The sequence below is a fragment of the Gossypium hirsutum genome, chromosome A13 (assembly GCF_007990345.1).
Source record: "Gossypium hirsutum isolate 1008001.06 chromosome A13, Gossypium_hirsutum_v2.1, whole genome shotgun sequence".
NCBI classification, from domain to species: domain Eukaryota; kingdom Viridiplantae; phylum Streptophyta; class Magnoliopsida; order Malvales; family Malvaceae; genus Gossypium; species Gossypium hirsutum.
In genome coordinates this window covers 69,766,406-69,777,868 of record NC_053436.1, presented here as the reverse complement: position 1 = coordinate 69,777,868, position 11,463 = coordinate 69,766,406, and the positions used below count along the sequence as shown (strand labels likewise).

The 11,463-nt window shown below is 31.4% G+C and overlaps 1 protein-coding gene across 13 annotated transcripts; it reads left to right on the top strand.

Moving 5' to 3' along the window:
- Nucleotides 1–484: 484 nt before the first annotated feature.
- On the top strand, nt 485–6,555 carry LOC107893825 (U11/U12 small nuclear ribonucleoprotein 48 kDa protein). 13 transcript variants are annotated; one of them, XM_041085091.1, is made up of 7 exons: nt 534–998; nt 1,140–1,944; nt 2,241–2,355; nt 3,928–4,035; nt 4,472–5,257; nt 5,359–5,392; nt 6,345–6,555. In XM_041085091.1, exons 2-5 carry the CDS (start codon nt 1,325–1,327, stop codon nt 5,171–5,173), a joined length of 1,545 nt encoding a protein of 514 aa, XP_040941025.1. In that variant the 5' UTR covers nt 534–998; nt 1,140–1,324; the 3' UTR covers nt 5,174–5,257; nt 5,359–5,392; nt 6,345–6,555. The 13 variants fall into 13 exon arrangements, with proteins under 13 accessions (XP_016674415.2, XP_016674412.2, XP_040941025.1 ...); XM_041085092.1 differs by lacking the exon at nt 5,359–5,392 and having other exon boundaries at nt 4,472–5,239; XM_041085089.1 differs by having other exon boundaries at nt 4,472–5,239; nt 5,359–6,555.
- The last annotated feature ends 4,908 nt before the right edge of the window (nt 6,556–11,463 follow it).

Here is an 11,463-nt window from a genome sequence, read left to right as displayed (position 1 = left end):
TGAATAAAAAAAAATTTAGGGATATTTATAGGTTAAAAATAATATTACCATTGGGATTTTATTTTTTTTACCATTTGGCGCGACAATGGTTAAAAAATCGTTTTGTTTTATCGTTGAGGGTGTGCTTTTACTTTTTCTCTCATAAAAACGAACTATTTCCTTAATTAAAATTTAAAACGGCCTAAAGGCTTCATTAAAAAAATAGCATTTTATGCTAATTTAGCCATCAATACCAAATATAATTGATAAAGATATTTTTTTAGAAAAAATGAAATAAAGAATCTCGGAACTTTGAAGTTAAAATTTGTTTTATTTAAAAATATAATTTATTGTTATTTAGTTATAAATACAATTACTAAAGAATTTCTTTTATGAAATAAGGAATTTACTTTTAATTAATTATAAAATAATATAGTAACAAATCATAAATTATAACCACGTCAAATAGAAATTATTATTATTTAAATTTTAATTAATAAAATTTGAGTTAACGGATAGGATTAAAATTTTAAAAAAGAAAAAAACTAAAATTAAATCGACAACTTTGCAAAATCGTGAAATGGGGAAAAGGAAGTAGAGGTATAATCTTCAATCTTTGCAGTGCTCCACCGTCACTGCAAATTCAGGAACTCCATGAATCCTTCTCCAATTCAACCTTTTCTCCCTTCCCAAAACCCTAACCCTAATTTCCCACTCCCTCCCCTCTCGCACAACCCTAATCCTGTTTGCCCTCCATCCCTCTCCGCCGCTCTATGCTCCCTCACCTCCCTCGTCTCTCTCTCCCACCGAACCCTCGACTCCCATTCTACCCTCACCACATCCCTAAACCCTGGCCTTGTCACTTGCCCTTCTAACCCTAACCATCTCCTTCCCCCAGGGTCTCTTTTCTCCCATTTCCTGCACTGCCCTTCCCCACAAACTATCGACCTTCACCCCCAAATTACCGTAATACCCTCAAATCCGCTTTACATTTACATCCCCAAGACTCTATTTTCAGGGTAAGCAATGCTCGGACCTTTGCCTCTCTTTAGATGATTACTTTTCTGATTTTGGGTCTCATTTCTTTTACAAAAATTGTCCTGGTGCTGTCAGTTTGTTTGATATTGATAACAACACTAAAGCCACGTTTACTTTACCAGCTTTTTTATCGGTTGAATGCGTTAGTTCTGAGGGTTCTAATGAAAGAGAGAGTGAGGTTAGTGAAAGGAAGGGTTTAAGGGTTTTAGCTTCGGGTTTATGGGACATTGGGAGGGAAGTTGAGAGGTGGGGTGATTACCCTGCTTCGTATTCGTTTAATATTGCTTGCGGGATATTGGGTTCGAGAATGATGAAAGGAGGGGATTTGAGGAAATGGTTGGTTGCTAATTCACCACGATATGGTATTGTGATTGATGAGTATATGGGGCATCATATCGTTTTGCTGGTTAGGTTGTGTTTGAAAGCTGTTGCGAGGGAAGCTACCTCGTTAGTGGAAGCAGGGATGGAATACAAAGAAGATAAGGTGAAAGAATCGGATGTGAATTTGGCGAGGAGAATGTTTGAATGTCCTGTTTTGCTTCAAGTTTTAATGTGGTTAGGTTCTCAGCTTTCTGTTTTGTATGGTGAATTAAATGGGAAATTCTTTGCAATTAATATGATCAAGCAATGTGTGTTAGAAGGAGCATCAAGGTTGTTGTTGTTTCCCATGCAAGAAAAGGTGATCAATTCACTTAATTTGGGACAAGAGTCACAAAGTTTGTTTACTAATGGTGTTGAGGAAATTAAACTTGAGGAGCCAACTGAGCAAAGTAATGAACCAGTTAAAACAGTTGACGGAAGCATTGGTGTTGGGACAATACTTGTATCCCAGGTAGCAGCAGCAGTTGCTGCATTGCATGAAAGGTGTTTCCTTGAAGGAAAAATAAAGCATTTACAGGCTTCCCGACCTCCTTCAAGATATGAGCGGTTAGTTACCATTTTCAGTTCTTTGTCTTAAGACAATCTGCGTGCTTATGTTTTCTCAAAGGTTCTTATAACCCCGTTATGCTATCTTCTTCATTGTTTTCATTGTTCTGTATCATTTGCAATCCGATATTATTTTTATTTTTTATTATTTTGTTTATAATGATGTCTCTTAGTTTTATGTTTACAAATAAACTTAATTATATTTTAGTTAATTAAAAAGCATCACTGTCTCAGACTTGCTCATTAGTTAGGATAATTGATGGTGACATGCTAATAGAGGCCTCCTTGATGTGTAGGATGGCCGAGCATGCTTATGTTTCAGAGAGAGCTGATGCAGAGAGGAAAAAACGTCCTAACTATAGACCCATAATTGATCATGATGGGCTTCCTCGGCAGGCATCATCTAATGAGGTACAACTTCATATTTTGCAAAATGTTTTGAGCTGCACTTTGCTTTAGAATTTAAAGCTATGCTCTTTCAAATTGGCTAGCATCTTTCACTTGATTCTACCGGCACAGCTTAGGGTACTAAGGTTTATGATAACTATAATTTGGAATTTTTAACAAAAGAGGGAAGTTTAATATAGAAGAAAAAACATAAGAGAAGAAGAAAAGAAAAGATAACCTAAGCTTCGCACTTATGGTTCCTTCTTTGAATTACACAACCAGGAAGAAACAAAAGTGTTGTTAAGGCACGCACCTAGGTGCTGAGGTACAGCGAAAAATCACCAATACGTTTTTAACATTCTCAGGCAAAGTGATTTTACTAGGCGCTCGCCTTAATGTGCTTTTTACTGTGCTTTAGCTAGCTTGAGTGAAGTGGTGAGCCAATGTTGATTTTTTTTTTTCTATTTAGAGTGAAGTGGTGGAGAGGCAACTTTAACTTTTTCTTTTTCAATTCAAAGACCCACTCAGCAGAAAACCCAAAAACTCATTGAAGCCCACTATAAACTTTTAAGTTTCTTTTTTCTTTTTTATTTTCTAAAGAAAAACTGAAATATTATTAATTCCTAAGCTGACTTTTAACTTTTTTTATTTTTATTTTTATATTTAAAAACTCAAAAGTATTATTATTTCTCTTTATTTTATTAATTGCAAACCCACTATTCCTCAGCTTTATTAGTTAAAACCAGATACAGACACTACCAAGCAAAAGGTAAACATGTTTTCTTTATTTTCAATCTATTCTATTGTTTCTTATTCTTTTAATTCTTTTTCTCCTCCTCGATTTTATTTTTCTATTGCAATTTCTTTTCAATAATTTTGGAGCAAAGATTGATATATTTCCTTTTCTTAACCATTATTGTAATGCTGAAGACCTGAAAGCAATGTAAAATTTTTGATTTTTTAACTAACAGACCAACCCTAATGTAATGTAATATATATTTATATGTATAAGCATGTGCCTTATTTTACTCAGGCGAGTGCTTTTTTTGCGCCTTGCGCCTCGGGCTATATAGAGGACTATGCGTTTTGAGTGCGCCTAGCGCCCTTGATGACGCTGACAAAGCCTAAGCATCACACATAGGGTCCCCTAGGAGTTGCACCTAAGGATGATTGCATTGCATGATCTAATAGCAATAATGCTAAAAAGTTCTCATAATCCTTATATTTTTCCCCTAAATGTAATAGTTTATTGATATTATATAGGCTACTATACTACTACCAAGCCTAATCCTAAAAGATCTAGAATTCTGATCCTAAGTAGGACTTTGGAAGAAATACTTCAAAGACTTCTAGTAAAATAGTAAACTCAACTCAAAAACAAAACCTAATAGGATTGGAAAAGACACTAAGATACTAAACATTAATGTAGTTGTAAAATGCCTAAAATATAGCTCTGGATCAATAAAATATTGCAACTAGCCCCTAAACAATAGAGTTTCAAAATAAAATCTCAAGTAAGCTTACCCCTCAATTAGCTTATCACTGTACTGCATCAACTACTTTATTTCCTCACGATTCCTTTTTTGATTATATAAGGAAACAAATAGGACTAAAACAAGAGAGGAGATATTGGCTGAAGAAAGAGACTACAAAAGGCGAAGAATGTCATATCGTGGGAAGAAATTGAAGCGGACAAAATTGGAGGTTTGAAGTTTTTTTGAACTGCAATTGCCTTCTGGGATTTTGCTCCCCATTTGTTATATTATATTTGCTAACTGATGTTTCAACCATGAATGAGCCTTTCTTTTTATTGCTTTAGAGTGTGTGTTTGTGTGTGCATATGTGTGTGTGTGTGTGTGTGTGTGTGTGTGTTTATAAGAAAAGAGCTTTCAACACAGCTGATTGAGATGCCTTCATGCGTGCTCAAAAGAGCGAAGGAATTTCCATTTCTTAATATTTTATTCCTTGTGCCTGTGTTGAAATTCCAAAATATTCCCTCAAATTATATGCCTTAGTAGAAGGATAACTTTTAGGAGTCATTATTAACAAGGGATTTAAATGAGGTAAATGCAGGATCAGTTAAATTTTAAGGTTCTTGTTCTTAAGTAGTGCTTTAAGTTATTTCCATATATTTTTATAGGTTATGAGGGATATAATAGAGGAATACACTGAGGAAATCAAGAAAGCTGGTGGCATTGGTTGCTTTGTGAAAGGAGCAGATGAAGAAAGGTTGTTATCATCTGAATCACCAGTTCCTTATGATCATGCTGTGAATGCTGGTGAGCATAGAAAAAGTACCAGTGATATTTCTGAAGCAGTGAGTGGTAGCCCAGACCATTATGGGAGAAGATCACACAATGACCAGCATAGTAGATCTTCAAGGTTCGAAAATTACTCACTGAACAATTTTGAGCAATCGAGAAGGCATTGTGATCTTGAAGATCAAAGGAGAAGAATTGGTGAAGAGAAACACAGAGAAGACCATTCCAGAACCTCAAGACACAGAAGTCATGGGGGGTCAGACAGGCGAAGAAGCCACAGAAGGGAGCGTGATGATGTAGAATCCACAAGAGCCACACTCTATGAGAGAGGAAGTCGATCTAGTATTTCTAAACTTAGGGATTACAAATCATCTTATTCTGTTTCTAATTCTTCTGATGACTTTCATGAAAAAAAGAATTACCTGAAGTTGGACAGTAGAGACCAGAATCGAAGGAGCTCCTATGAGAATCAAACTTCAGGCTCCAGTGCACAAAATGGATTTGATGATAGATATAATCCTTTAGAATCTGAAGACATGTTTGATGATGTACTCGGTGGCAAGTATGTCAGACCAGATTGATATCATGGATGTGGCTGCGGGTTTTCTGCAAATGAACTATATCCTTATTGATGTGGCAAATCTTGAGTAGGTTCCTTTCCTTGGGTGAGTTTATCAGCTATCATCCTTTAGATCAGATCTAGTGATTTTATTTATATATAGTTTTGTTTTTGACATGGTTACTTCAATAACTTTGCACTTTGCAGTAATAAGTCATGAGGCTTCAGCATATCTCAATATGTATCCTCCTTTGTATCCTTTATTGTATATTATTTTCCCAGTTTAGCGCTGGCACTTTTTGTTTTTGTCTTTTTGATCTGTGCTTCTTGATTTTTCTGATTCTTAACTGATGTAACAAAGGAGCCCTAATTTTGGCCTCAGCATTTTCAGTATCCTTTTTCTCTGAGACATTAAAATCTTCAATATCATGAGTTATGTCATCTTAGAACTTTCTTGAGGGCCATTAAGAGCATATTTAATGGCTTTATTCATATCTTCATTTTCTTGTTATCATTATAGGTTGCTATGTATTTAGAATTTATCTATAGTCTTAGCATTACTTTTTCTTAAGATCTTACGAAGAATTTTAGAATACTGTTAACTATACTCATATCTGGTTTAAGGTGAAGACATGATATGATTTAAATGATTGTTCTAGCTCTTGTCTGTCTTTAGCATTGGGTTAATGAAACTCAAAATATTCTGTGTTAGTGTCAATTTCGATTTTTGTGCTATACATTCAGGATGTTGCAGGTACCATATTCTACATAGCTGATTGCCTGGTTCAAGTTGCTAGCAATGTTGCTATGCTGTGAACTTATTTTATGGCTTTCTACTATTGAGATCATTCTTTTCTTTCTGTTGTGTTATGGTTGAAACTTAGAAAGCATAAATATTTAAAAAGCTAGCAGAAGGATAAGGTTGCAATGCATGTCTTTGGGCTAATGCTGAATAACATAGAAGTATCTTAGTTGCATACTAATTGAAGATTTTACAGGTTTGTTATGGTATATGATAGCCGCAAACTATCATTTTGCTAAATTCTCGGGCAAAGACTCCCATGTCATTCTCATCGTAATAGTTGTCATATGTGTTTGTGATGTTTTCATGTGTATATTATTGCTGTCATTCATTCATGTATAGGGTGTTTGTAAAGGATGCCTTCTTACTGTTTGATGTTCTTTACTTGTAGATGGCAAGGGATGACATTGGCCCTTACGGATGGAGAGTATGAAATTTGACAATGAAAATTAAATCTACTTTTCTTTTTTAATCTTTTGCGTTGTTTGCCTATGAAAATCCACTTGCACCTGAATTTTAACTAGCAACAAAGTTTTTTGTTTTCGTTTTTGGTGTAAATTCTTGTGTACAATTTTTTTTATGTTAATTTTATGTACTTATTACCTTGTTTGTTTGAAGAAGTTTCAGGCAGACCACTATTCTCAAATTACAATGGGTTGGTAATCTGTTGTCGTAAAATGCCTTTGCACATATTCCTAATCCTTTGACCAAGTTGCCAATCCTCTTTTAACTCTCTCTCTCCAAATGTATTCTTTCGGGAGTAATTTCTGAAAGGGATTTACTTCGACTTATATGTTTTTTTATCCATTTTGATACTTGAATTTGAAAAATATTAAAGTTTAATGATTAGATAGTTTGATATTGTGTCACATCATTTGAAAATTAAAAAATTATATAAAATTTTAGGTAATGACTATAATTTTAGAGTGTGATTTATAATATTTAAATAATTAGTGGAATTGGTTAGATTAGTTTTCAATTTAATTTATTTGATTGGTTCAATCGTTAAACAAATAATAATTAAATTAATAATTTTTTGAAGATATTAAATAAATAATTAAAAATTCATAGATTTTCTAAAAATCATTAACCAAGATCAATTTGTTCAACTTTTAGTTTTTGTTTCAGTTCTTGATTTTTATCAATTTTGAGTTGTTTTTTATTAAATTGATTAACTCTTTTTGTTTGGACTAATATAACAATTCCTTCTTAGTTCAATTGGTTCAATCAACTAACTTAATTACGTTATCAAATTTTAATCAAATTTAAATTTATAGACCAAAATGGATTTAATTGTCATCAAATTAAATGAAAAGTAAAAATATTAAAGTGGATTTAGGTGTCAAGTTTAGACAAAAAAGTATGTTATTCTTTCTATAATGTAGCTATATATGATATATATTTTATAACAAGTACCCTATTTATATATATAAAAAAAACAAAAAAAGTTTGAAAGTATGTTATGTAAATCTACCAAGTTTTATTGTGAAAATATTTAGATGTAATTATTTCATTATGTTCCAAATTTCAACACATTTCTCTTTTCGATCACACTTTATTATTATTATTATTTGTATAAAATGAAAAGTATCACAACAACTAGCCTGCTCTATTTAGCAAAGACAATAAGTTGTTTGGAGTTGCAGATAAAAGAATATCCCTCGAGTAAAAGATCATGTGCCAAGTTAGCTAGATGATCTGCACATCGATTCCTCTATTTATGTATGCTTTGTATTTCAATCACCCTACTCTCATTGACAAGTTTCATGCAATCTCAAGCCAATGAACTAAGAGGGCGCCATCGTTTAAAACCATTGTCTCGATTGTAGAATCCATTTCAACTATCCTTGATTTTTATTTCTGTTTCTTTTTAGGATTATTTATCTTAAAACTTATATGTCTATTATTCTGCTTTACTGTTGCCTGTTTTTGTCCTAGTTGAGATGATTGACGTTTTAAAGTAAGAGAACTTAATAGATAATGTACAGTTTTAGATACCTAAGATAAATTACATGGAAGAAACTGATTGTTTATAGAAGGATAAAAGTTGCACTCATACTATGTATATTGACTTTAAAAACGAAAATAATATTTCATCAATTAGGCTCAGTTTGTTTCACTGAAAATGACTTTCGGAAAATGATTTCTGGAAAATGATTTACTTTTCTAGAAAAGCTAATATTTTCTAGTGTTTGGAAGAATCTGTGTAAAATATTTTCTATTGTTTGGTAGATTTCTTAAAAATATTTCATAAAAGTTGTTTTCAATTAAACAAACATATATTTGAGATTTTATTTTTTTTATTGTTTAATAGAATTTATTTTTATCTATAATTTTATATTTTACATTGTTTCTACATTTATTAAAAATATTATGCTAAATTCAGATTCATTACAACGTCATTTTTTTAATTACATTACTACTAAGTGAGTATTTTTATTTAAAAATGTGACATCAACAAAATTGACAAAAAAAATTAATGATATCAACAATTGAACTTGATTTTTAAATTTGAAAAGTAAAGGGGCTAAATTCTTGAAAATAAAAGTAGAAAAACTAAATTACAAATTTGTGAAGTATACATGGATTTATGAGATATTTTAACCTTTATACTACAAAACATTTATTATTAATATATTTATAATTGTAATAAATATTTATTATTAAAATATTAATATTGAATATTTTCAATAATATGTGAATAATATTATTTAAAATTATTATTTTTAAAATTTATTATTAAAATAAAATTGAAATATTAAATAATTTATTTAAATAATAAATTATATTTATTATATTAATAATTTATTATATGACTAAATATAAATAACTAAATATGTATATTTAATAATATTGAAAAATATAATATTTTAAATATTTTTAAAAATAATTTTATATAAAAATAAAATTATCTATAGATGAGCTCTTTTCCGGAAAATGACTTACGCTTTTCAAAATGGTAAGTCATTTTACAGGAAAAAAGGGCTTATTTTACTTTGACATGTAAGTCATTTTCTGTTGACCAAACTATTTTCTGTGAAACAAACACAGGAAAATGCAAAAAATATTTTCCGTAAAACCTTTTACATGTAAACAAACGGACCCTTAGTAAATGTTTTAATAGCTTAATAGATATTACTTCTATATATTTTCATAAGTTATATAATAAAGTTAATAAAATAGAACAACAAATAAATAATTTAGGAGAAGTAACTGAATTAGATTTGAACAATGAATCTAAAGATATTTTATCTAAAGTTAATAATAAATTAGAACAAGTTCATATTAATAAAAATATAGAGCAAGAAATAGATTTAGGTCCTTTATATTATGGTAATAGTAATATAATATTAAGTTTGTTAGAAGAAGAAGACACTTTCTCTGAAGAATCATCTACTAAAAATAAAAGATATATAAAATCTGAATGTAACACCCCAAACTTGTATCCGTTACCAAAATAGGGTTATAAGGTATTATTGAACTATCACATCATAACATATACATATCTCATGCATTTAAACATTCTAACACATATGTCATTCAATACAATCATATGGCCACCAGACACACTCGTGTCATAGGCCGTGTGGAAACAGGACATACATATTGACTTGGGTCACACGGCTGACCACACGCCCGTGTGTCAGCTCGTGTGCTACACATGGCCAATAGATAAGCCCGTATGTCTAGGCCCTGTAACTCACTGACTTATTTTAACTAAGCTTCAGCAGACACACGGTCGAGTCACACGCCCGTGTGCTCAACCGTGTGGACGAGAAATAGGCTTATTTAAGCCACTTTTCCTCACCCAAATTCAATCACCTATAAAATACATATAACACCATACTCTCATTCAATTTGGCAGCCAAAACAACCATTTCAAAAAGACATTATGTGCCATTTAAAAATCCAAGCATCTATATGCTCAAGTTAATACCATTTGTGCCATCAAACACATACCAAACCAATATGACTTGCAAGCCAATATATGCATATAATATATTCAATAATTCAAACAATTTGCATATCTTCATCTCATCAACTACTTGCCAAAACATGCCATATTTAATACACATATACATAACCAATATTTAACTAAGTTAAGTCAAATCACATGGCTTAAACACATCAATGCATATAAGCTTCAATAGCTAAAATAACTTATACATATCATATCATCAACTAGCCTATACATGCCATATTTCCAATTTAAAAGAGTTCAAAAATACCAAAACAACTCTTGGATAGTGTGATGAAATCTTCAATAACTTCCAACCCGAGAGAGCTTTCAAATCACTGTAAAATACGAAAAATAAACAGAGTAAGCTAATAAGCTTAGTAAGCTCGTATGACTAGTATGTACTATATACAATTTAACAGTTAATTCAGAATTAGAGAAACATGAGGACATATAAATCAGCTCCATCAAAATCAACATGTAATACAATAAGAACCTGTTAATTCCTGTATGTATTCATCGGTTTTCCCTTACATATCATATGAAATTATTAAATATCACTTACTTGTCGAGCATGTCACGTATTCTTGTACCGTTATCTTCTCCGTTGAACCATGGAAATAACATCAAATATTCTGTATCTTGTACACTAATGGGCATATATGTGGTTAAACCACCTATATCTCGATTCACATATATAACATTTGTTCATACATCATTATAACCTATATTACCATTTCAATACAATCCAACCAATTTTGCCAAATGCATAAGCATATAAAATCATCAATACCATGTAATTCACATAACATTATGGCAACTTATTTCTATTCGTATAAATTGTAATTCATTCATATAACCAGTAGTTCATCCGTATAAATAGTAGTTTATCAGTAATAACAGTAATTCATCCGTATTAACAGTAATTCATCCATATAAACACATATCTTATTCATATGATCAGTAACAGTAATTATGCCCGCTGAACTTATTAGAATATCGAAGAATACTCGGGTGATACACTTTAAGTGTATTAATCGGTAATTCGTCAATTCATTATCATTTATGCTCTTTCGAGCCATGATCGGTAAGCTCCTCTTGAGCTAATGAGCAGTAAGCTCTATTAAGCTGAAACGGTAAGCTCCAATGAGCTGAAATCAGTAAGCTCTTACGAGCTGATATATTGGTAAGCTCATAAGAGCTGTGGTGAGTCCGCAACAAATGCAGGAGATCGACGAAAACGGTAACCCTAGTGACATGTCACTCGTATTCTACGATTTTCTAAAGTTCAAACGAGGCTCAGTATTATCCAACTTCATCATTTAAACATTTAATGATCAATAATTCAATTTATCAAATCATATACATTCAATTCAATTCAATTAAATATATACATTTAAATACTCAATTTGCATACTCAATGCATATGATCATACCGAATCCATGTAACCTATATAACATTTGTGACATTTCACTTCTATTCATGTAAACAGTAATACAATCATATAACCGGTAATTCGAATTTCAAGTGGATTATTCATTCAACTTATAC

What these genes read in the sequence shown, in the direction of transcription:
- LOC107893825 (XM_016818926.2), top strand. Translation starts at nt 1,325, where the DNA reads ATGATGAAAGGAGGGGATTTGAGGAAATGGTTGGTTGCTAATTCACCA. An exon ending in GGCAGGCATCATCTAATGAG is followed by an intron (nt 2,356 to 3,927) that starts GTACAACTTCAT and finishes TGATTATATAAG; the next exon opens with GAAACAAATAGGACTAAAAC. An exon ending in TGAAGCGGACAAAATTGGAG is followed by an intron (nt 4,036 to 4,471) that starts GTTTGAAGTTTT and finishes ATATTTTTATAG; the next exon opens with GTTATGAGGGATATAATAGA.